General features: G+C 49.7%; 1 protein-coding gene across 1 annotated transcript; it reads left to right on the top strand.

Annotated features, from left to right (window-relative positions):
- Positions 1 to 1,789: 1,789 nt before the first annotated feature.
- On the top strand, positions 1,790 to 23,116 carry EPB42 (erythrocyte membrane protein band 4.2). Its single transcript, XM_081089212.1, has 13 exons — positions 1,790 to 1,989; positions 3,478 to 3,663; positions 4,292 to 4,525; positions 8,060 to 8,178; positions 9,093 to 9,197; positions 10,614 to 10,791; positions 11,342 to 11,480; positions 11,743 to 11,846; positions 12,622 to 12,864; positions 14,203 to 14,502; positions 17,836 to 17,996; positions 20,022 to 20,155; positions 22,130 to 23,116. Exons 1-13 carry the CDS (start codon positions 1,980 to 1,982, stop codon positions 22,290 to 22,292), a joined length of 2,076 nt encoding a protein of 691 aa, XP_080945338.1. The 5' UTR covers positions 1,790 to 1,979; the 3' UTR covers positions 22,293 to 23,116.
- The last annotated feature ends 480 nt before the right edge of the window (positions 23,117 to 23,596 follow it).

The raw sequence follows: 23,596 nt of genomic DNA on the forward strand, positions 1-23,596 counted from the left end.
TAAATTCATATATATTCTCCCTACACACACATATCCTGAGTACAAAGGTAGCTTTCTCTTCACACTGCTCTATAGCTTGCTTATTCCATGTAACAATATAGCTTGGAGATTGTTCTGTATCAGTTGATATAGAGCTACTTCATTCTTTTTCAGACTTGTATTCTTTTGAATGCATGTCTCATAATTTATCTGTCCAGTACCTTATTTATGGACATTTAGGTAGTTTCCAATATTTTGCTATTGTAACTACCAGTGCAATGGATATACTTGTATATATTTCATTTTATACATATTTGGTTATTTGCATGATAGAATATGTAGGGGTGACTCAGAAGTATAGACATTTTAAGTTTTGGTAGATGTTAGTTAAATATTACTTGCCACATTTAGCACTTACTTAATGCATACATTTGGTTTATGTACAGTAATATCATATTATGTCTTAATATCTAGGAAGCCTTTAGAAATTTATTTTTGAACCTTAGAATCAACTTTTCTAGTGTCAGAAAAAAAACCTTGTTGGCATTTAAAATATTTTTTTTATTGATTTCAGAGAGGAAGGGAGAGGGAGAGAGAGAAACATCAATGATGAGAGAATCATTGATCTATTGTCTCCTGCACACCAACCCCCCCCCCCCAACCACCACCACCCACTGGTGACTAAGCCTGCAACCTGGATGTGTACCCTAACAGGGAATTGAAACATGACCTCCTGGTTCATAGGTCAATGCTCAACCACTGAGCAATGCTGGCTGGGTGACATTTTTATTGAGAATGCATCGAAGTTAAGATCAGCTTACATATTATCTTATCCTTTATAATCACTTTTAGCAGATTCATGTTTTCCAGGTAAAAAAACATATCCTCATCAAATAATGAAAAATTTACCTCTTCATTTCTCATGACGAATCTTTTTTGGGGGGTGGGGAGTGAGAAGGCAGCAGCTTCATTTTTTTATAAGATTCTCCAAATGGGCAATGGTTTAAAGTTTTAAAAGTATAAAAGAGCCAACAGCAGAAAAATCCCTATATGACACACCAACCCCCCCCCCCCCCCGACCGCCAGCTCTCCTCCCACAGGCAACCATTGTTCTTTGCTGTTTCTTTTATATCCTTCTACAGATAGCCCACGTGCAAGCAGGCCAGTACAGCTGCCCTGAGAATGCTTCTGGTGACAGTTTCAGAAGCCCAATAAATAGCTGGGCTGTAGAAGGTCAAATGCAGCCAAATAGGAGATCCTCTCCTGTGTCTTTTCTCCTCTGTGACTAGACAAGTAGAACAAGAAAAAAAATGGGCTCTGCCTCTCAAGATAGTTCCACACCCTCTGATAGAGAGCCCCAGACCACACAGGCTCAGAAGAGTTTGGGCTCTGGCTTCTGCTTTCAGGACATTTATTTTTCACCAGCAAATTCTACCTCCTTATCTCTTTCACACAGATGAGTCCCAAGCATACATGTTGTCTCTTTATATTATCAAAACAGCCCACAAACATCTAGCAACTTACAGCCCGTGCTATGTTTAGGGCCTGAGATTTGGGGTTGGATGTGGGCTTCCTATTTGTGGAGTCATCTCTTCCAGTCGTTCAGTGTCCTCCAGGTAACATCTCAGAGGGTCACCTGAGGCCACTGAAGCACCAGACTTAGAGGTTTCTTCCAGGTTTCTTCAGATGGCAGATCTTTCCCACTCCAGCCTGCCAGGCATACCCTGCCTGGGCCTCCTGGCTCAAGAGATAAAATGAAAAAATGGTAACTCCCAACAGCTGGTTCAAGAGATACCAGTCGGGAGGGAGCAGGAGAGAAGAAACTTGTCAGGGAGCTCACAAGAGAAGCAGAAGGAAACGCCACTATTTATAGATTCTTAAGCCAACAAAAGTACCTCCATTATTTTTTTGTCTGGAAGACAGATTCAGAGAGGAAGCCCCAAGCAACAGTTCAAGATAGACACTTCCTGTGGCCAAGTGGATAAGGGCAGCCTGCATCCATGGGACAGGGTGAGCCACGCCAACTCTCCATGGGGCTTGCTGGACTGTCAGTGGCCCCTCCATCACTGTGTGTTGTCATGAAAGGAAGTAGGATGGTGGTGGAGGTGACGGGTGGTGTGACTATGTTGAGGAGTGGTAATGGGTGCGGTAGTGGAGGTGGTGACGGTGGTGGGGCTATGCAGTAGCAACAGAGTAGGTTGTGGCAGTAAGTTTGTGGTCATAATTGATGGTGGTAAGATGGTGAGAATGGCTAACATGGATTTATATTCTTGTCCCAGGATCATATGTGTAGAAAATATGAGTAGAGGTGAGCAAGATTCTGGATTTTATTCATTGCTTCAGGATTGGGACAAGAAAAGGGGTCAACAATGAGAACAAGCACTGCTCTTATTATTATTAATAATAATAATTACTGTTTCATTTAATGGGACTTATGTGTCTGACCCTAAGCTAAGTGTATTACAGTAGTCCCCCCATCAATGTTTTCACTTTTGTGGTTTCAGTTACCATGGTCAATTGTGATCTGAAAATATTAAATGTAAAATTCCAGCAGGAAACAATTCTTACGTTTTAGGTTGCGGGCCACTCTGAGCAGCATGATGAAATCCCACACAGTGTGCTTCCTGGGATGTGAATCACCCCCTCTCCCAGTGTACTCATGGCATATGCTACCCACCCCTTAGTCACTTAGTAGCCATCTCGGCTCTCACAGAGACCTTTGTGGTGTCACAGTGCTTGCCTGCAACTAACCCTTATCTTACTTACTAATGGCCCCAAACCACTCACATAACTTTATTACAGTATATTATTATAATTGTGCTATTTTATTATTAATTGTTACTGTTCATTTCTAATTGTGACAAATTTATAAATTAAACTTTATCATGTGTGTATGTATAGGAAAAATATAGTATAGAGCAGCAATTTTCAACCTTTTTCATCACATGGCACACATAAACTAATTATAAAATTCTGTGGCACACCAAAAATATATTTTTTGCTGATCTAACAAAAATTAGGTATAATTTTTGTTTATTCACACTGGACGGCTATTGTTGTGCTGGCTGTTTTCACTTTTTTCTTTGACAATTTAAGGGGAAAGAGGTCAATGCCCTTGACTAAACAGTCAGGTTTTGCACATTTAAAAAATTCTTATTGCACACCGGTTGAAAATCTCTGGTATTCTATAGGATTTGGTACTATTTGCAGTTTCAAGCATCCACTGGGGTCTTGGCGTGTATCCCCTAGGGATAAGGGGGTGGGGAGGACTAGTGTATATATATATATTACTTTATTTCATCTCCACAACCCTGCAAGGAGGAGTGACCACTCTAAGGAAGAGAAAATTGAGGGTCATAGTAGTTAAGTTATTTGCCTTAGCAAACTAGTAAGTTGAGCCAAGAATTTTTGAACCCTGGTCTTGCTGACTCCTGAGTCTCTGCTTTTACTTACTTGTCACAATTGCCTAGTCTCCAGGTTTTCTCTTTTTCCACACAGCCCTGGGGATCAAGAGCTGCGACTTCCAGGCAGCAAGAAACAATGAGGAGCACCACACCAAGGACATCAGCTCCAGGCGCCTAGTTGTGAGGAGGGGACAGCCCTTCACCATCAGGCTGCACTTCCGGGCTCCAGTCCATGCATATCTGCCTGCCCTAAAAAAGGTGGCCTTCATTGCACAAACTGGTGAGTGGAGCAGACCTGGGCCCCTTTGGCAGCAGGACTGAAGGGTTCTTCCCCATCGCCCGCTCAGGGAACTAAGGGACAAACGGCCTACATGGCACCTGGACCTCAAGAAGTTTTGCCCACCCAGCAGGGCTGTTGTGAAGAGAAGATAATGTGCATAATAAGTCTTGTTTAATATGATTCAGAAGTTGCTTCGCAGCATTATCACTAGGGGGTTCCTTTTAGTTGCAAATATAATATCAGTTCTGTAGAAAAGCCTGAAGGGGATCTAATCCCGGCTGAATATCACATTTAATTGTTGCTATTTATTGGATCTGTACCACATGTCAGATATTCGGCCAAGGGATTAACATGCACTATCTCATTAAGACCTCACATTGACACCCGGAAGCAGGTATTATTATCACGCCCATTTCATAGACTATAAAATGTCTAAATGTAGGTCCATGGGCACAAGAGAACTTGAGTGCTCCCATCATCTTCTATTGCCTCCCATTAATGGATGGGCCTCTTATTCTCCTCCCAAACTAATTTTTTAACTGCTCCAACTTTGTTATACTTGACTCTATTACTCAGTTGTGACCAAGTGGTCCCAATGACCCATTCGTCTGGTCATTTGTGACTGCAGGAGAGCAGCCTTCCAAGGCCAACAGGACCCAAGCCACGTTCCCAATTTCCAGTCTGGGAAACCGGAAGAGTTGGAGTGCAGTGGTGGAGGAGAGAGATGCCCAGTCCTGGACCATCTCTGTGACCACGCCCTCGGATGCGGTCATTGGGCACTACTCACTCCTGCTGCAGGTCTCACGCAGGAAGCCTCGCCTCCTAGGCCAGTTCACCTTGCTCTTTAACCCCTGGGTTCGAGGTAAGTTTGGACTTGGGTCAGCCTGGGCGGCACAGGGTCCTCAAGGTACAGGATGGGTGCAGCTCAGGCAGGGAGCGCCTGCCCCAGACCCCAGTGGACAACTCCCTCTGAGGGCAGCACCAGTACTCGTTCTTGGGGAGTCTGCTTCCTGGATGAATGGCCTCTCAGATCCAGAGTCCTGTTTTGGTGTCACCCTGGGCAGAAGCAGCCTGGGACTCCCCACTGAAAGCAAAGGCTCATCTCACCACCAAACTCTGGCGTTGGCTCAGGCTATTTGGTCATAGGAGATACGAGTCAGAGATGACCCTGGGAGAGCTGCCCTTTATTGTAAAAGGGCAAGAACTTAGGGATAAGCTGCTCTGTTACCTCCCTGCCCTCCCATAGACTATCTCCAGGTGAATCCAGGTTTTGTGAAAACAGGTTTATATAATTTTGGGAACCCTCTTAAAGAAAAAGAATACAAAATTATGAATTGCTAAGGTCCCTCCCAGAGCCTGAAGGGGGTCTGTGCTAGTGAGGGGCCCCAAAGCTTCAGTTCCATCAGCTTCACAGTAAATCTGTCCTGCTTCTCTCCACTTGTTTCTTCTGTTCTTACTACTGAAGACTGCTGGGTTCTCTCCATACTGAGGCCTGGAAATATCCCACTTGCGCCTCAAATTCCAGGGCTGGCCTCCTGTAGCTCAGCGCCCAATGGGTGGGCTTTCCTGCTGCCCAACCAGCGGCCATCTCTGGCAAAGATCAGCCCAGGCTGTTGGAGCTATTTCCTCTAGAAGAGCTCGTCGGTATTTGGCCCCAACAGGAGCCAACAGGGCATCTATCCTTCTGACGATTGAGTCTGTCTTTCCTTCCCCCACCCCTTTGGGATAAAGCAAGCTTTGTTTAGGTAGGGAAAAAGAAGGAGGCCAGGGCAAGGGCAAAGCTGTGAAGGAAGTGAAGAGTATGTGTCCCAGCAGACGTGGGCCAATTTGAGAGTGAGTTTGCTGTCTTTGCGTTTAAAATCTGCTACCACCCACCTTAATACTTTGGTCTCCCTGAAGGGGCCTCCTTACAAGGCAGGGCTGGGAAATGGGAGGAAATTTGAAGAAATCTTCCCAGGTTCCTGCAGCCCCATCTCCAGTTCCTGACTCCCTCTTCATGTAGCACCTGAATCCCCATTGGCTCCCTATCTCTACTTCTCTAGTCTCCAATCCCCACTCCTTCCTCAGTTCAAGGCTCTCTTTGTGCTTAGCAGGGTGGATAGGTGGAATAATGGATAGGAACTAACATCTAGTCATGGTTGGCTTGTAGGGACAGCCTCTGTGTGTGTGTGTGTAGGTGTGTGTGTAGGTGTGTGTAGGTGTGTGTGTGTGTGTAGGTATGTGTGTGTGTGTAGGTGTGTGTGTGTGTAGGTATGTGTGTGTGGGGGTGTATGTGAGTAGGTGTGTGTGTGTGTGTAGGTATGTGTGTGTAGGTGTGTGTGTGGGTGTGTGTGTAGGTGTGTGTGTGTAGGTATGTGTGTGTGTAGGTGTGTAGGTATGTGTGTGTATGTGTGTGTGTAGGTGTGTGTGTGTGTGTAGGTATGTGTGTGTAGGTGTGTGTGTAGGTGTGTGTGTGTGTAGGTGTGTGTGTGTAGGTGTATGTGTGTAGGTGTATGTGTAGGTGTGTGTGTGTGTGTAGGTGTGTGTGTAGGTGTGTGTGTAGGTGTGTGTGTAGGTGTGTGTGTGTGTAGGTATGTGTGTGTGTGTAGGTGTGTAGGTATGTGTGTGTATGTGTGTGTGTAGGTGTGTGTGTGTGTGTAGGTATGTGTGTGTAGGTGTGTGTGTAGGTGTGTGTGTGTGTAGGTGTGTGTGTAGGTGTATGTGTGTAGGTGTATGTGTAGGTGTGTGTGTAGGTGTGTGTGTGTGTAGGTGTGTGTGTAGGTGTGTGTGTGTAGGTATGTGTGTGTGTGTAAGTGTGTAGGTATGTGTGTGTATGTGTGTGTGTAGGTGTGTGTGTGTGTGTAGGTATGTGTGTGTAGGTGTGTGTGTAGGTGTGTGTGTGTAGGTGTGTGTGTGTAGGTGTATGTGTGTAGGTGTATGTGTAGGTGTGTGTGTAGGTGTGTGTGTGTGTGTGTAGGTGTGTGTGTAGGTGTGTGTGTAGGTGTATGTGTGTAGGTGTATGTGTGTAGGTGTGTGTGTAGGTGTGTGTGTAGGTGTGTGTGTAGGTGTGTGTGTGTAGGTGTGTGTGTAGGTGTGTGTGTGTAGGTGTGTGTGTAGGTGTGTGTGTAGGTGTATGTGTGTGTGTGTGTGTGTGTGTGTGTGTAGGTGCATGTGTCCATCTGAGCAGGAGTGTATTGTTTGCTCTGCTCACTGCGAGGTGAGTAAGAGATTTTCAGATTGTCTGGGACTCAGTCTCATCCTGGATACCTGGGGATGGGGCTTTCCTAAATTCCAAAGGGAATTTTACATCCTAGAATGAAAGTCAGAGCCGTATTCACAAGCAGGGAACTTATCAAAGGGAGGCGCACCCAAGCAGAGGACAGGAGCATAGTGCTACCTGCGCTCTGATCAGGTATTTCCCAGAGCCCTGCAACCCGGGCCAAACACTTCAGTTTGAAGTGACTTCCAAAGAAGTGGAGTCCAGCTGACTTCATAGAATGTACTTGGGATAGAGGGACAGGAGTTGAGGGCTCCTTGGGCATATGCTCTGATTTTAGGGCTTCCTGATGGCTAATATCCTACCCTTCTGTTGCTTTGAGCACTCTCATCCCCGATGGATGCCTGGCGGGGGGTTGGAAATCTTTTTCTCCTGCTCGTCCCAGGAACCAGTCTAACACCCACCCCCTGCCCCCGCCCGACTCCACCCCCAGCACCAGGTGCAGAGAGACACTTGGGAAGCAGAGCAGATCCCCCAGCACTCCCAGCTTCCCAGAGTGGGCAGTGGACTCTTGAAAGCCCCCATCCTCCTTCCCAGCCCAACCCTTGGATGCGGACAGCAGGAGGGGCACCAACAAGAGGCCGTGGGAGTCCTAGACCCCCTTGGACACCCGCAGGCAGAAAGCCAATGCTCTGTCTTTCTCTTTGCCAGCCCCACTGCTCCCTCTCACCCTGTCTTGCCAAATGCTGCTCTTCCCTTCTGCTCCCCCCGTCTACCTATGTTGTGTTGTTTTTTTCTAAACACTATTTTGTTTAAGTTGAACTTGGGAGAGAGACATAACAGGCCCACTGGGAAGCTCCCCGGGCTGCTGGCACATTCTCTTGGGATGGTAGCGCTCGGGCTGCACGTGTCTTCTGGGAACGAGTAGGATTTTTAGGGTTGGCTTGTTCCTGGCGGACCATGAAGGCCACCTTGGCTGACACAGAAAGTCTGCCCCCTGCCCCCTCTCTCCACCAGACAGCAGGCCAGGTCCCAGAGGGGGCAGTGAAAAGAGGAAGTCCTCCCTCCGTCCTCATTAAGCCCAGAGCTGAAGGGGAGACGCACAGTCCAAACTGACCTGGGCAGGGAGGGCCAGAGGCCAGGATGTGGAGAGCAGGCCTAGCACACCCCAGGCCCTCATTCCTGCCTGCCTCTCCCCAGAGGATGCTGTGTTCCTGGAAAATGAGGCTCAGCGCTGTGAGTACTTGCTGAACCAGAACGGCCTCATCTACCTGGGCACGGCTGCCTGCGTCCAGGAGGAGTCCTGGGACTTCGGCCAGGTACAGGGGCCTCTGGGGAAGGTGAAGGGACAGTCCTTCCCCGAAACCGTTAGTGCTCAGGCCAGACAGGGATGGCAGGTCCAAAAGCAACATGTTTAGGACATTTCAGCCATGTTGAACCTCTCTTTCCCCAGGGCCATATCAGACCATCCTCCACAGCTCCCAGAGTTATCTTCTTAAAGATCACACCAACCAAAGCCCTCTGCTAAACCCCCACTGTCTACAGGATATAAACCCGGCCCCTGCACGACACACAGACCCTTCAGACAGGCCACCGCTTTCCTTTCTCCGAGAGCTGCCCGTGCTCCAGCTCCCGACCAGCCAGCCCCTGGGCATGTGGGCTGAATGCCCCCCCCCCCCCATTGGAATAGCTTCCCTTCGTTACCACCTGGGAAACTCCTACCCATCTGTTAAGACCCTCTGAAAGCTTCCTCAGCCCCAAAGGCAGAGTGAATCTCTCTACTGTGCTCGCTGCTCTGCGTTGGCATCCCTCCTAGAGCCCTGGCCACGTTGCTGAGACCTGGAGTCTAAGTGGCTAGGGTCCCCCTCCGCTGCTCACTGTGGGCTTTGCAAAAGCAGGAGCTGCCTTGGTATCCTCCGCACGTGGGTCGGTGCTAGCAGGAGCGGTAGGAGTGCACTACATGGATAAAGATAGAAATGGAAGGAAACAACACAGCCCTGGTCTTCAAGCATTCACACCTTATCGGGGGAGTCGAATAACAGAACAGGCAAAGGATTGGACTGCCAGGCACCGGGACCAAGGGGCACGGGGCGGGGGTGGGGGTGGGGGGGTGGGGGGGCGGGGACAAGGCAAGGGAGGACGGAGGGAAGCCTGAGTCCAAGAGAAGGACAAGGTGATGGGGCTGAATTGTGGGATGGAGACCCTTCATCACTGCTCTGTGTGGTCCTTACAGTTTGAGGGGGATGTCTTGGACCTCAGCCTGGACTTGCTGAGCATGGACGAGCAGGTGGAGGAGTGGGGCAACCCTGCGCATGTGGCCCGCATTTTGGGCGCGGTGGTGAGTGCGAGGAGGGGAAGCGGGAGCCCTCTAGCAGAGCTGCCCGCCGCCCGCTACAGCCCTGAGTACCTTCAAAACACAAATAGTCCCTCTTCCCAGGGAGTGGGGGATAGTCCCTGGAGAATGGCATGAGTGCGGAGGGGAGGACAGTAGCAGCCACAGGGGGAGAAAAACAAAGTAGGTACCATTCTCCAGGACAAGCAGCGAGGACTCAACCTGGCCTGGGTGTCCTCAGAGCACCCCTCCCCCAGCCCAAACTGGAGGCCCGGGCCTCTGGAAGGCAGGGAGTGGGGTCCATCTTACTCAGCGGCTAAGGTGGCCAGAGGGACTTGTTGTTTTTTTGTTTTGTTTTTTGTTTTTGTTTTTTTAAAATATATTTTATTGATCTTTTACAGAGAGGAAGGGAGAGGGACAGAGAGTCAGAAACATCGATGAGAGAGAAACATCGATCAGCTGCCTCCTGCACACCTCCTACTGGGGATGTGCCCGCAACCACAGTACATGCCCTTGACCAGAATCGAACCTGGGACCTTTCAGTTTGCAGGCCAACGCTCTAGCCACTGAGCCAAACCAGTTAGGGCGGGACTTGTTTTTATTTGTAAATTATTCCTAAGGACACGCAGACCATGATGGCAGCTTGCTGCTTTCCTGTTGTTCCTCAAAGTCCTTTCACAGGAGTGATGTGTCGCCACTTCCTCTGGTGCCACGGGGCTCCCCTCTGAAGATGTGGTGAGGGGCAGAGCCAGCCTGTGAGGAGGAGGAAGGGTAGGATAGGAGGGCCAACACCCTCCCAGGCATCAGAGCCGGCAAGTGAAGGAGCCCGGAACCCAGCCCCCAGTGGGGGGCGCTCTCACGCTGCTCTGTGGCTTCCTTTGCCAGTGTGGTCGCAAACTCCTGGCTTCTAGGGGACTTGTTAAAGAGGTGGATTCCTGCCCCAGCCGGCAGGGCTCTGTGGTTGAGCGTGGACCTATGCACCAGGAGGTGCCATTTCCAGTCAGGGCACATGCTGGGTTGCAGGCTTGATCCCCAGTAGGGGGCGTGCAGGAGACAGCTGATCAATGATTCTCATCATTGATTTGCTATCTCCCTCTCTCCCTCCCTTCCTTTCTGAAATCAATTTAAAATAAATTTTAAAAAAAATCGGTTCCTGGACTCCTCCCAGCGCCCCCCACCCCCACCCCAAAGATTATAACCCAGTGAGCTAGCGCGGAACATGCAGGTTTAACACGGTCCAGGTAATTCTGATGCAGGTGGACTGCTCACCACCCTTGGAAAACTGCGATGAGCCCTCCTCACTCCCCACCCCACTTCACCCTCTCACCCTCACCTCACCCGCTCACCGCCACCCCACCCCACGCCACCCCGGAAGCTGACCATCCTGGGACTCACGTAACAGCCACGTGTTTCCCCAAACAGCTGCATGCTCTCAAGGAGAAGAGTGTCCTGCCCACCCCGCAGACCCAGGCCGCCCAGGAGGGGGCCTTGCTGAGCAAGCGCAGGGGCAGCGCGCCCGTCCTGCGGCAGTGGTGCACGGGCCGGGGGCGGCCTGTGTCCGAGGGCCAGGCCTGGGTGCTGGCCGCTGTTGCTTGCACAGGTACGGATCGGGCTCACCTTGACCACCGTACAGAGTAGAGTGTCTTCCTGTCGGGTTGCCCGGTGGCCCCCCTGTGGGAGAGACATCTCCAAAAGCAGGTACTGCCCCACCCGCCGCCTTCCCTCCCCTCCATTGATCCATAGCGGGCGCAGGGGCACCCTCTGGCCAAGAACGCAGTATTTGCTCAGGGCGGCTCCTCCTGACCAGCTTCTGCTCCGTTTCCCGCTCGGCCAAGTTGGGCCCATCTGGGGAACTCTGCTCCCAAACTCACTTTCACCCGAAACTCCCCCTGCCGCTCCCCGAGTAGAGCAAGCCCGCAGCGCTCTGTGGGCTCCGCCTGCCGGGTGGCTTGTGTGCACCGCATTTCCTGGCCTTTCGAGGCCCTGTGCCGGCTGTCAGTTCTAACTCCCCGTGCATGTGCCCCTCGTCGTTCCACGCCGTCACCTGGCATTTAAGACACTGCCTGCCCAGAAGAGACCCTGAAAACACTAGCCGTACCCCAACACCCACCAGGCCCTGTGGCCCCTCTGACTCCGCCCCTTCCACGCAGTGCTGCGGAGTCTGGGGATCCCTGCGCGCGTCGTGACCACGTTCTCCTCCGCCCAGGGCACGGGCGGGGGCCTGCTGGTGGACGAGTACTACACCGAGGAGGGCCTGCAGAACGGACAGGGCCAGCGAGGCCGGATCTGGTGAGCAGCCCAAGGGGATGAAGTCTCGGACTGGAAGGGCTCCAGACCTGGGCCCCAACCCCATGGGAACCCACCACCCCGAGTGGCCCAGGCTCTGAGAGGAGGCAGGACGCTGAGGGTCAGTCGAGGCGTGCACTCTCCTTCCTCGTGTTACAGCCACTTTTACACAGCAACTCCCATCCCCATGGCAACAGCAACTGCTATTTCTAGAACCTCCTCCGGACTCTTTCTGGCACTTAAATTGCTCTTTTGCAACCTTCAGGATCTTCCAGACTTCCACAGAGTGCTGGATGACCCGGCCTGATTTGCCCCCGGGTTACGGCGGATGGCAGACTCTGTACCCAAGTGCTCCTAAGGGAGGTGCAGGTAAAACATGGGGGCGGGGGAGGTCAGGACCACCCTGGGCTGCACAGAGTGCCTGGGCTGAAGGAGTCCCTTGGAGAGGAAACAGGAACAACAGGAGGTCCAAAAGGGGTTTGCATTCCCTAAAGCAAGAAGAGTGGAGAGAATGGTAGTGGCTGGCAGAATGCCGACCTGATGCCAGGGGGCTCAAGGGGACAAAGGTGTCAGCCATCTCAGCCCCAGACGGTGGGGAGACTGAGCCCCACCTCAGAGCAGCAGGTGAGAGAGCTGGGCCTCGGTGAAAGGCAGAGGGCCTGAAGGGAGCTGGTAGATGTGCGGGTCAGGGGCTTGTCATGGGGTTTCTGAGATTCTGGGTATGGATGAAGAGGGAATCAAAATAGGTTCAAGCTCATAGAAGGAGTCTGGATTTAAGCTCAGGAAAGGTCTTTAGGATCCATAAAAAGATGGTTCTTCCTTCCCCAGCAACAGAACAGCGACCTATTCCTATCACATCCATAGCACAGCTGGCTTAGGAACGCCTGTGTACTATGTTTCTCTAGGGTTCTGCCTGTCCAGTTTCTGAGAGGGCTCCTGCCACCGACCATTACCAAAATTACTGTCACTAAACATTGTTTCACCTCTGCACGCCCTCTTAGAAACCCTGCTTAGTGCCCATCTCTGACCTTAATCCCCGGGGAGGGAAAATAGGGTCTAGGATGGGAACTGAGGTTATGGAGCTCTGACCCAAGCAGAGGTCTGGGTGTGGCTCCTCTTGCCCACTGACCTTTCTCTCCCTTAGTCCTGAAGGCCTGTGATCTGGTCCCGGTCAGAGCGGTCAAGGAGGGGATCCTGGGGCTGACCCCCGCAGTAGCAGACATGTTTGCCTCAGTAAACGCCTCCTGCGTGGTCTGGAAGTGCTGTGAGGATGGGACACTGGCGCTGACCAACTCCAACACGAAGTATGTGGGCAGCAACATCAGCACCAAAGGTGTGGGCAGTGACCGCTGTGAGGACATCACTCAGAACTACAAGTACCCTGAAGGTACTGGCCAGGGGAGGGCCCCGGGCTCCTCAGCTCCTGAAACAGCAAAGAGGGGGGATGCAGGCCGTGGAGAGTTGCGGTTCTTTCCCCACCATATTTCTCATATTGACCTATGAGAAATACATGTCAATATGACATTTGACATTTGGGGCCAGGGAACGCTTGGTTGTGAGGGGCTGTACAGCATTCCTGACCTCTCCCCACCAGATGCCAACACCCCTCCATCACCAATCACCACCACCACCCGTTGTGACAAACAAAAGTGTCCCCAGTCCTAACCGGTTTGGCTCAGTGGTTAGAGCGTCGGCCTGCGGACTGAAAGGTCCCAGGTTCGATTCTGGTCAAGGGCATGCACCTTGGTTGCAGGCACATCCCCAGTATGGAGGTGTGCAGGAGGCAGCTGATTGATGTTTCTCTCTCATTGATGTTTCTAACTCTCTATCCCTCTCCCTTCCTCTCTGTAAAAAATCAATAAAATATATTTAAAAAAAAAAAAAGTGTCCCCAGACATACCCAAATGTCTCCCGAGGGGCAAAATTGCCCCCGATTTTGCTACAAAACAACACACTTAATACTAAACCCAGCTGCCAAAAGATGTTGTTCTTCCTCTCCCCTGCTTATCCAATCCCTCTTAACCTGTTCCTCCCTCCATATTAGTTAATGGCACCGCTGTCTACCTATTTGTTCCGATAATAAGGCCTGCACTCTCGTCTTTTCCCCTTCACTGCCCCACATTACTCTCACATTTGTCTCCTCATCTCCTTCCCCATTGCCTATAGGTAACCCAGGGCCTTGTCATCTCTTGTCCACAATATTCCAATGGTCGCCTAACTGGACCCCCTGCCTGCAGTCTCTTCATCATTATTCCATTTCCAAACTTTCCATTTCCAGAATGAGCTTTCTAAGACTTGTGTCTCTCTCAGTATAATTATCTTACGCCCTTGCTCCAGAACATTCCAAGGCCCCCATTGCCCTGGGAATAAGTTCCAACTCCTTCACTGAGGAAGATTCAAGTCTCTCCCAAACGGTCCTCAGAGACAGTGTGAATTGTCCTATGAGAAAAGCTGGCTCTCCCAACTGTTCAAGGGGCAAATTCATGGCACTTGAAAAAGAACTCGGTCCTTGAGTGACTTGGAAGGGACACGCTGTGTCTGTGCCGAACACAGACTTTAAAAAAAAAAAAAAAAAAAAAGCTAAATATGCCCTTAGAGGTTTGCAAAGTTCTTGTGACTTTGGCATTTGAGCAGCCGTGGGTAAATAAATCTTAATCCTGGGCTTCTATTAGCAGGGCCTATGCCTGCTGGGTAAGAGGCCTGCTTTGTTTCTCCTGTTCTTCAGGATCTCTTCAAGAAAAAGAGGTGCTGGAGAGAGTCCAGAAAGAGAAGCTGGAGCATGGGGACGACAACAGCATCCATCCTCCCAGTCTCGAGACTGCGGATCCTCTGTACCTGTTCTTGGAAGCACCCAGCTCCCTACCCCTGAGAGGGGATGCCCAGTTCTCCGTGACCCTGGTGAACCCCAGTGACCAGGAGAAGGCTGTGCGGCTGGCAATTGGGGTGCAGGCCGTGTACTACAACGGCGTCCTGGCTGCTGAGCTCTGGAGGGAGAAGCTGCTCCTTACGCTCAGTGCCAACCTGGGTAACTCTCTGTGGCCCTGCCAGATGCCCAGACACCCAGTTCCCACCCTGGGCAGACTGTAGCCATAAGGCTCCCCCTGCAGGTCTCAATGGGTGGCTTCTAGCTCCTGGTATTCTCTCTCTCTCTCTCTCTCTCTCTCTCTCTCTCTCTCTCTCTCTCTATATATATATATATATATATATATATTGGTTATTGTGCTTCACACAGAAAAAAAAAAATCCCACAATTCTGATTGCAGTAAGGTAAGTACACAGACCACAGCAGCAGTGTAAGAAGTGTTTGGCAAGGTAAACAGAATAGAATGGCAGGGAGCATTGCACCCAGACTGGAGCACAGGCTGCCTCCAAGTAAATCAAGCGGCTCTGGGTCCTAAAGGGTGAGCAGGACAGTGGTGGCCGGAAAAGTGAGTCATGGGCATTCCAGGCAGAGGAGCATGTGTGCAGGTTCTTCCTCTCAGAGATTCTTACTTAATTGGCCTGGGGTGGGGTCTGGGCATTGGTGTTTTTAAAACACTCCCCATGTTATTCTAGGGTTGAAATTTCCTGGACAAGAGCGGTTGCTCTCAAATGTTCCTACAATCAGAATCACCTGGGGAAATTTGATGTCAGCCTGCACCCCAGACCAATTAAAACAGAAATTCCATGGTTGGAGCCAAACATTTTTAAAAAATTGTAATTCCTTTGGTGATTTCAATGTGCAGGCATCTACATTATTACAACAGTCTCCTAATCACCACCCCACTCTCCACTCTGTCATGTTCCCCTTCTAAGGGGGTGGGGAAGGGAGCGGAGCAGTGGGGGCGGGGGGGGGGCGGGGGGGGAGGTGTGAGAGCTGGATGAGGCCAGATCATGCAGGAGCTTGTAGGTCATGCTAAGCAGTTGAGTTTTGTTCTCTGCGCAATGGGGAGCCAGGGGTCAATATGATTAGAAATTCATTCTTAAAAAAGAACTTTTGGGAGAATGGAATGGAAGGGGTCATATTAGAAATTGTGGTTCTCAACCTTGGATGCACCTGGGGAACTGTAAAAATACTGATACCTGGGCCTCACCACCAAAGTCGGATAAAACTGATTTGAAGTATGGCCTGGCATTGGGATTGTTTTCTAAAGCTCCCCATATCATTCTAATGTGCATCCATTGTTGAGAAACTGGATTAGAAGTTAAAAGGTTTTTGTAATAATCAAGAAATGAAGAACAAACTAAACTATCAGCACTTCAAATGAAAACATATTAAGGAAGCTATAGATTGGACTTGTGAATATGTGTATGTGTGTGTATGTGTGTGGGGAGGGGGTGGGGTGCTTCCAGTTTGGGTGGGCCTCTACAATAGGGAAAATGGGGAAGGAAAGGTTTGGGAGGAAAGATGATGGGTTCTGTTTGTGGCATGTTGGGTCTGAAAGCCCGTGAGATGGCCAGTACTGGGTATTCAAGATAAAGGTCTGGGTTGGAGACCAGATCATGGCATCAGTGAGCTCAAGGGGGCGTGGAGGACTGTGAGAAGAGAGGGTGAGGAGGAAACACAGGCAACACCAGCATTGGGGGGCAGTTAGGGAAAGAGCGGAGAGTCAGGGAGACAGAGAAGTCAAAGACAGGAAGGCGGCACCCAGCAATGCAGCAGAGGGGCCATGAGACATCAAGGCTGAACAGCCTCTATGGCAGAGAGGTCTGACTCTGGGTTAGTTCCCTCGTTGGGGCATGTGCAAGAGGCAACCGATTGATGTTTCTCCCTCACATCGACGTCTTTCTCTCTCCCTTCCTCTCACTCTCTAAAAATCAGTAAGAACATATCCTTGGGTGAGGAATTTAAAAAAATTTTAAAGAAGAGAGGTTGGGTGGTAGTCAGACACTGGGTAGAGGGAAGTTGGTTGTTTTTCTTTTAAGATGAGAGAAAGTGAAATCTGCTTACATGCTGAAGAAAATAATCAGAGAGCAAAAGACTGAAACCTCAGGGAAGATGGGTTTTACTTATTTATTTTTTAATACATATCTATTGATTTCAGAGAGAAGAAGGGAGAGAGAGAGAGAAACATTGATGTGAGAATCACCGATTGCCTCTCCTACAGAGACTGAACTCGCAACCTGGGCATGTGCCTTGACTGGGAATTAAACCGGTAACCTTTTGGTGCATGGGATGACTCTTAACCAACTGAGCCACACCAGCCATGGCTTTTATTGTTTTTATTTAAATTTTTTATTGTTGACACTATAGGAGATGTCTGCCATTTCCCCCACCCCCATGCCCTTTGCCCACCTCCACCCAGGGTGAGATGGGTTTTAATTGATGGTGCAACTCTTTGGGAAATGAGAGACAACAAGAATAATTATAGCTCACATTTTGGGGCACTTATTGATGGCAAACATGGTGTGTCGAGTGTTATATGTACATTGCCTCATTTATCCTCACAACCTAATGAGGCAGGAACCATTATTATCCCCACTTTACAGATGAGGAGACCGAGACACAGAGAGGTTAAATAATTTGCCCAAAGTTACACAGCTAGGCACTGGTAGGGTCAGGATGGAGCATAGATTTTAAAAACGGAGGACTTGCCCTGACCGGTTTGGCTCAGTGGATAGGGCGTCGGCCTGCGGACTGAAGGGTCCCAGGTTCGATTCCGGTCAAGGGCATGTACCTGGGTTGCAGGCACATCCCCAGTAGGGGGTGTGCAGGAGGCAGCTGATCGATGTTTCTCTCTCATCGATGTTTCTAGCTCTCTATCCCTCTCCCTTCCTCTCTGTAAAAAAATCAGTAAAATATATTTAAAAATAAAAATAAAAACAGAGGACTTGACTTTCGCAGTGGGGACACATCATCCCCCTTAGGGGAGCAGTGAGAGATAGGGTAGATGTCTATGTCTGTCGTTTGGGAATGGGAACATGAGCTTGAAAGAATTCCTCAAGGATGAAGGATGGCTTTATTTTCTCTGCAAAGGGGAAAGAGAAGAAGCAGAGAACGGGATGGAACTAAGTCAGCACATATTCAGTAACAATGTGCGGCAGGGTCTGAGATAAATACCTCATTTGCAGTATCTCATTTAACACAAGCCATCCCACCAGGCAGGCGTGATTATTCGACAAAGAAACTGAGGCCCAGAGAGCTTAACTTGTTCTAGCTCACAGGGACTGTGGTCTGCCAAAAGTGTTAGTGAGGGTGGTGATGGCGGTGACGGATGGGTTCTTGGATGAGTTCAAATTTGAAATTGCTGTGAGGAATGAGGCTCCTTTCTGGCTTCAGTGAGATCCCGACTCCTCTGCATTCTGTGTGTCACTATTGCTTGTCTCCGGGGCACGCGCGCTCAGCTTTTTGCACTGACTCGTCTGTCACGTATCTCAGTTAGGAGAATCACCACCGGCCTGTCCTTCTCCCATTTTGCGCGAAGCCCACCTGAGAACAGCTTCCTCAGACTTACCGCTGTGGCAACACACTCAGAGTCCAGCCTCAGCTGCTTTGCTCAGGAAGACATCGCCATTGGTAGACCATGCCTTGCCATTGAGGTAAGCACCAGTCTTTCCCCAGATTGCTCTCATGCGCTACTTACTGCTCAGGTCCCCATTTCAGAAAGAATCAAAGGGCGTCACGTGTCAGTGCAGGTGACTGCTGCAGGATCACCAGAACGTGCTATGTTGAGAGCTCCTTGTTTTGAAAGAGATGGCTTCTTACATGTGCTATTCAGGTTTAAATCTTCCAGCTTCTTATGTGGTTAAGTAAAGGTTGGTCCTCCCCAGTTGTAGCCTCCATACTTATAGAGATAACTAGGGGCCCGGTGCATGAAATTCGTGCACTGGGTGTGTGTGTGGGGGGGGGGGGAGAGTGTCCCTCAGCCCAGCCTGCCCCCTCTCACATACTGGGAGCCCTCAGGCATTGACCCCCATCACCCTCCGATCGCCTGATCGGCCCCTTGCCCAGGCCTGACGCCTCCGCCAGAGGTGTCAGGCTTGGACAGGGGACCCCCATCTCCCCCCGATCACTGGCTCTGGCCCCCGCCCAGGCCTGAAGCCTTTGGCCCAGGAATCATGCCTGGGCAGAGGACTCCCATCTCCCTCTGATCGCTTGCTCCACCCCCCGCCCAAGCCTGACACCTCTGACCCAGGCTTCAGGCCTGGGCAAGGGGACCATCATATCCCCCCAACCCCCGGCTCCGCCCCCCACCCAGGCCTGATGCCTCAGCCAGGAGTTGACCCTCATCACCCTCCGATCACCAATCACTGGATCGGCCCCTTGACCAGGCCTGAGGCCTCCGGCAGAGGTGTCAGGCCTGGGCAGGGGACCCCCAGCTCCCCGCGGTTGCAGGCTCCGCCCCTGCCCAGGCCTAATGCCTCTGGCCTAGGCGTCCGGCCCAGGCAGCGGGGACCTGCAGTGGCAGCGGGGGGCGCCGCGATTGTGGGCTTCGCTTTAGGCCCAGGCAAGGGACCCCTAGCTCCTGGGACTGCCAGCTTCGACCGTCCCCAGCTCCCATCGCTGGCTCCACCCCTACTTCCTGCTATCACTGGCCAGGGCGGCAAAGGCGCCTGATTCTCCGATCATGGCTCAGGGGCAGGGCTAAGGCGGCCCCAGGGCCGCCTTTGCCCTGCCCCCCAGCTCTTAGCTCACCCCTGGGTTTGCGATCACTGTCAGTGGCAGGGGGCTTCTTCCTGCTTTCCCTTTCGCCTCCCTGCATTGTGCCTACATATGCAAATTAGCCGCCATCTTGTTGGCAGTTAACTGCCAATCTTAGTTGGCAGTTAATTTGCATATAGCCCTGATTAGCCAATGAAAAAGGTATCGCCGTACGCCAATTACCATTTTTCTCTTTTATTAGTGTAGATAATAGCAGGTGTTTATTTAGCACTTTATACATTGGCCAATGCATTTTCACCTTATTTCTTTTCATTCAAAAGCCCTGTGCGGTGGACCTGTTCCCATTATTCAGATGAGGAATCTCTCCTAGAGAGCAACATGCCCAAGATCATAATAATGGGACATTTTAGAGACTTATGGCTCTTGACCCAGTCATCCTTCCACGTCTACCCTGGCCAAAATTAATGCAATTTGGTCCATGCCCTTAAAAAGGTTATAGTTGCGTAAGGGAGACACAATGTTGGTCTTCTATGTAAATGCTTTAATAGAGCCACAAAGTCACTATGCAGAAGTGGGGAAGGCCCTTGCAAGTAGAAGAGGCCCAAAGGAAGGAGCCCGAGGGGTGTGCTGAGGATGGGAAAGCACCCAATATGGCTTGAATGTTGTTTAGTCAAGGGAAGAACAAATAAGGTTGGAGAAGTGGGTTGGGGTCAGACCACGAAGGGCTCTGAATGCCAGCCGAAGCTTTATTCCAGAGACCATGGGAAACCCTCCATGGTCTCTAAGTGGAGGAGAGGCACCATCAGAGACGGTCTGTGATGGATCCGGTGTGAGGGTAAATGCAGGAAGACCAGGCAGAGGGGTAGAGAAGGCAGCTGTGGTGTTTGGGTCAGGATGGCAGAGATAGGGGGTACAGGGAGGGTGCCCAGGAGGGGAAGGAGTAACTGTGTCTCTTACCACAGATGCCAGAGGCCGCGGAGCAATATCAGCCTCTTTTGGCCTCAGTCAGCATCCATAACTCCCTAGATGCTCCCATGAAGGACTGTGTGATCTCCATCTTCGGCAGGGGGCTCATTCACAGAGAGAGGAGCTACAGGTAAGAGACCACAAGCTTCTCATCCCACTGACACATCTCAACGGGTCAGAAACACTGGGCCCAAGGTTAATAACTGTCTTTTTGGTGTGTCCATGGAGACAGAGAGAATATGCCCTGAAGTAGAAATAAGGGGTTAGGGCCTATCTCATCCTAGGGGGACAGGAGGGAGGGAGGCTGTGTGCTCCTTGGGCACCCCCCTGACCCTGGTTGCTGCCCTGTCATGCCGGAAGAGCTTCAATATTGTTGGTGAGTGCAGGTGACAGGGTTAGGACTGGGTACTAGAGAACATCACGGGGAGGCTGCCTCTCGAAAACGGCATTCTACTAAAGCCCACCACAATTTTGAATTTTGTTTAAATAATCCCTTTTATCCCTACTCCTGTTCCAACCACACTTCATATCATTTTGTTAGTATAAAATGTGCACTATTGCCTCACGCGCCTCTATTTTTCTTTATTTTAGAGCGAGAGGGCGAGGGAGAGGGAAACATTGATGTGAGAGAGACATTGATCAATTGCCTCCCGGACATCCCCCAACCAGGGATTGAACCCACAACAGGGTATGTGCCCTGACTGGGAATCGAACTTGTGACCATTCAGTGCACAGGACAGCACTCCAACTAATTGAGCCACACTGGCCACAGCATGAGCTTATATTTTTAAATTGTATAAGTGATGTTATGTCTAACTCTTTTTCTTACTTTTCACTCAGATCTCTGTTTTTAAGATCCATCCACATATATCCAGTCCATTGTTTCTGCTACATAATACACACTGCACATCCCCTGCGACCTACCACTCTACTTCACAGTGATGGTACCCAGAGTATCTTCAACTCTCAACCACCACACATAATGCTGCAATGAACATCTCCACATGGCCCCTTATGTATTTGTCTGAAAGTTTGGTGGGGGAGGAAAGGATATAGATGCCAGGAATAGAATTGCTGAGTCATAGGATGTGACCTGGTTTGACCAGGTACTATCAGCTTTGTTTGCAGAATGGCTGCAGAAGCCTCACTCCCTCCAGCACTCCATGACAGTTTCTATATTCCTACTATTCCTCCACTCATAGCAATACCCAACTTTCTCTTTTTTCTAGTCTAATGGAAATAAGGCAGTATCTCATTATTGTTTTAACTCTTCGTGTGTTTATAAGCCTTTTCCATTTACTCCTCTCTATGGTCTTTGACCACTTTTCTCTTGGTGTTCCCACTTTTTTTCCTCGTTGATTTGTAGGAGTGGCCTGTAGAGTCTAGGTATTAGTCCCTTGTTGGTTTTAAATGCTGCAAATATCTTCTTTCATCATCTCTCCTCTCATTATGTCCACTACATCCTTCACTGAATAACACAGTATATACTTTAGAGTTCATGATGACTATTGTACCGTCCCTGAGGTCCCTGACAGGTTGTCTAGTATTGAGCCACTGCCTCAGCTTCATGAAACTCAATGAGTCATTCTTGCCAATAAGTTCGGATTTAACCAGACTTCTATGGTCTTCCAGATCAATTGTGGGGCAAAGCTCCTCAAAGAAAATCTGTACCATTCCCTCAGTCACCATAATGCCCACAGGCAGGCCAGGAGGCTGCTGATAAGGCTCCAACCACCACCTGTTGGCTATTGACATCTCAATGCACCTGCCATACCCACTGTGTTTAGCAGTGTGAGGGTCCCAAAATGATAGCTTTTCCAAACACACCCCAATACTGTTACAGAGACTGGGACCAGACTGAAGTCACAGATGATAAACCACAGATGCAGCTTGGAAGCCCTTAGAATAGGATTTCTCTTCTCACCCATGAAACTGCTCACCATAGGGCGGCTCCCGTCTTCTACCCCCTTAAAACCTCCTGTTTCAACAGCAAGGTACTTAGGTCATGATCCACCTCTTCAGGTAGGAAAGGATCAGAGTCACTGGGACCAGCAAAGCAACCAGCCTGGGACAGAACTAGCACCTGCCTTTTCCTTTATTTCAGATTAGGTCCCGTGCGACCTGGAAACACCTTGTGCACCCAATTCTGGTTCACACCGGTGAAGGTGGGGCTCCAACGGCTCAATGTGGAAATGGACTGCAACATGTTCCAGAACCTAACCAACTACAGAAGTGTCACTGTGGTAGCCCCTGAACTTGCAGCTTAAACAAGTGGCTCCAGCATCATGGCCCCCACCACCCTCTTGTATCTATATGCTCTAAAACCAAATGGAAGGGAAACTTTGCTTACCAGACAAATGAATCTCCATTCAAGCTGAGCAGGAGGGTGACCAAGAATAAAACTAGATTCCCAGAAATCAACAGAAAAGACATCCATTTCTGTCATTCCAGCTTAAGGCAGCTGTGAAGACCAGTTGCCTTAGAAACTGCTGGGCTTGGGTGATAAAAGGAGATCCTTAAAAAGGTACTCAGAGTACATGCAGATTTTTCTGGTTCAGGATTTTCATAACCATTTTAGTACTCACTAACACATTCATTAACTTACAGGAAAGGAAAAGAACTTAACATTTAAATCATATATTTTTGAAATTGCTAAAAATGGAATTTTTAGATAGCCCTATTACATTGATCGGTGCTGTCCCTGACCATTATCCTTAAAGTCTCAAAGATGATTGAACAAAGTTATAAAATACAGAACATAGGGTCTAAGAGTAGAATGATCTTCTAGATTTAGCTATAGATAAGTTTTATGGGAGTTCTTTATGTATTAAGTATCCCACAATTAAAGTCTGATGTCAGTAACATGTATTTGGTCTAGTAATGTTAAAATTATTAAGTATATAGAAAATAGGCCCTGTAAGAAAGAATAAAAAAAACTGAACTCCCTTTGTACAAAGTAATGATTGTTTTGTTCACATTATTTTGTTGCTTTGGCACTTTCTCGGTTTGAATTTAGTTCTTTTTCTTTATGACATTTGTTAAATATACAGAATGGCACTTTATAAAGGAAAATTAAAACTCTTGCCTTAGGAATTTCGACCCCAAGTACTCACTAGTGCTCAAAAGAATGGCTACTATTGCTGTTTCTACCTAGAGACATCAGAAGGGCAGATGGGATGAATTACACCTACACAAGAAAAAGAACGGGCAGCAGAGGTTGCTGAGATCACAGTATATACATAAGGCCCAAGTCAAGTCACCAGAATATGCAAAACTACAGGTTTACCTTGTTTCCAATATATAATCTTCCAGGCTGGTACAAAATTATAATTAAACTAGAGGCCCAGTGCACAAAAATTTGTGCACTCGGGGGGGGGGGGGTGTGTCCCTCAGCCCGGCCTGTGCTCTCTCGCAGTCTGGGACCCCTTGGGGAATGACCACCTGCTGGCTTAGGCCCAATCCGGACATCCCTCTGGCAGCCCGGGAGCCCTTGGGGGATGTCCATGTGCCAGCGGGGAGCAGGCCTAAGCTGCAGTTGGACATCCTTAGTGCTGCTGAGGAGGTGGGAGAG

Source organism: Myotis nattereri (assembly GCF_964212035.1).
Source record: "Myotis nattereri genome assembly, chromosome: 1".
NCBI lineage: Eukaryota > Metazoa > Chordata > Mammalia > Chiroptera > Vespertilionidae > Myotis > Myotis nattereri.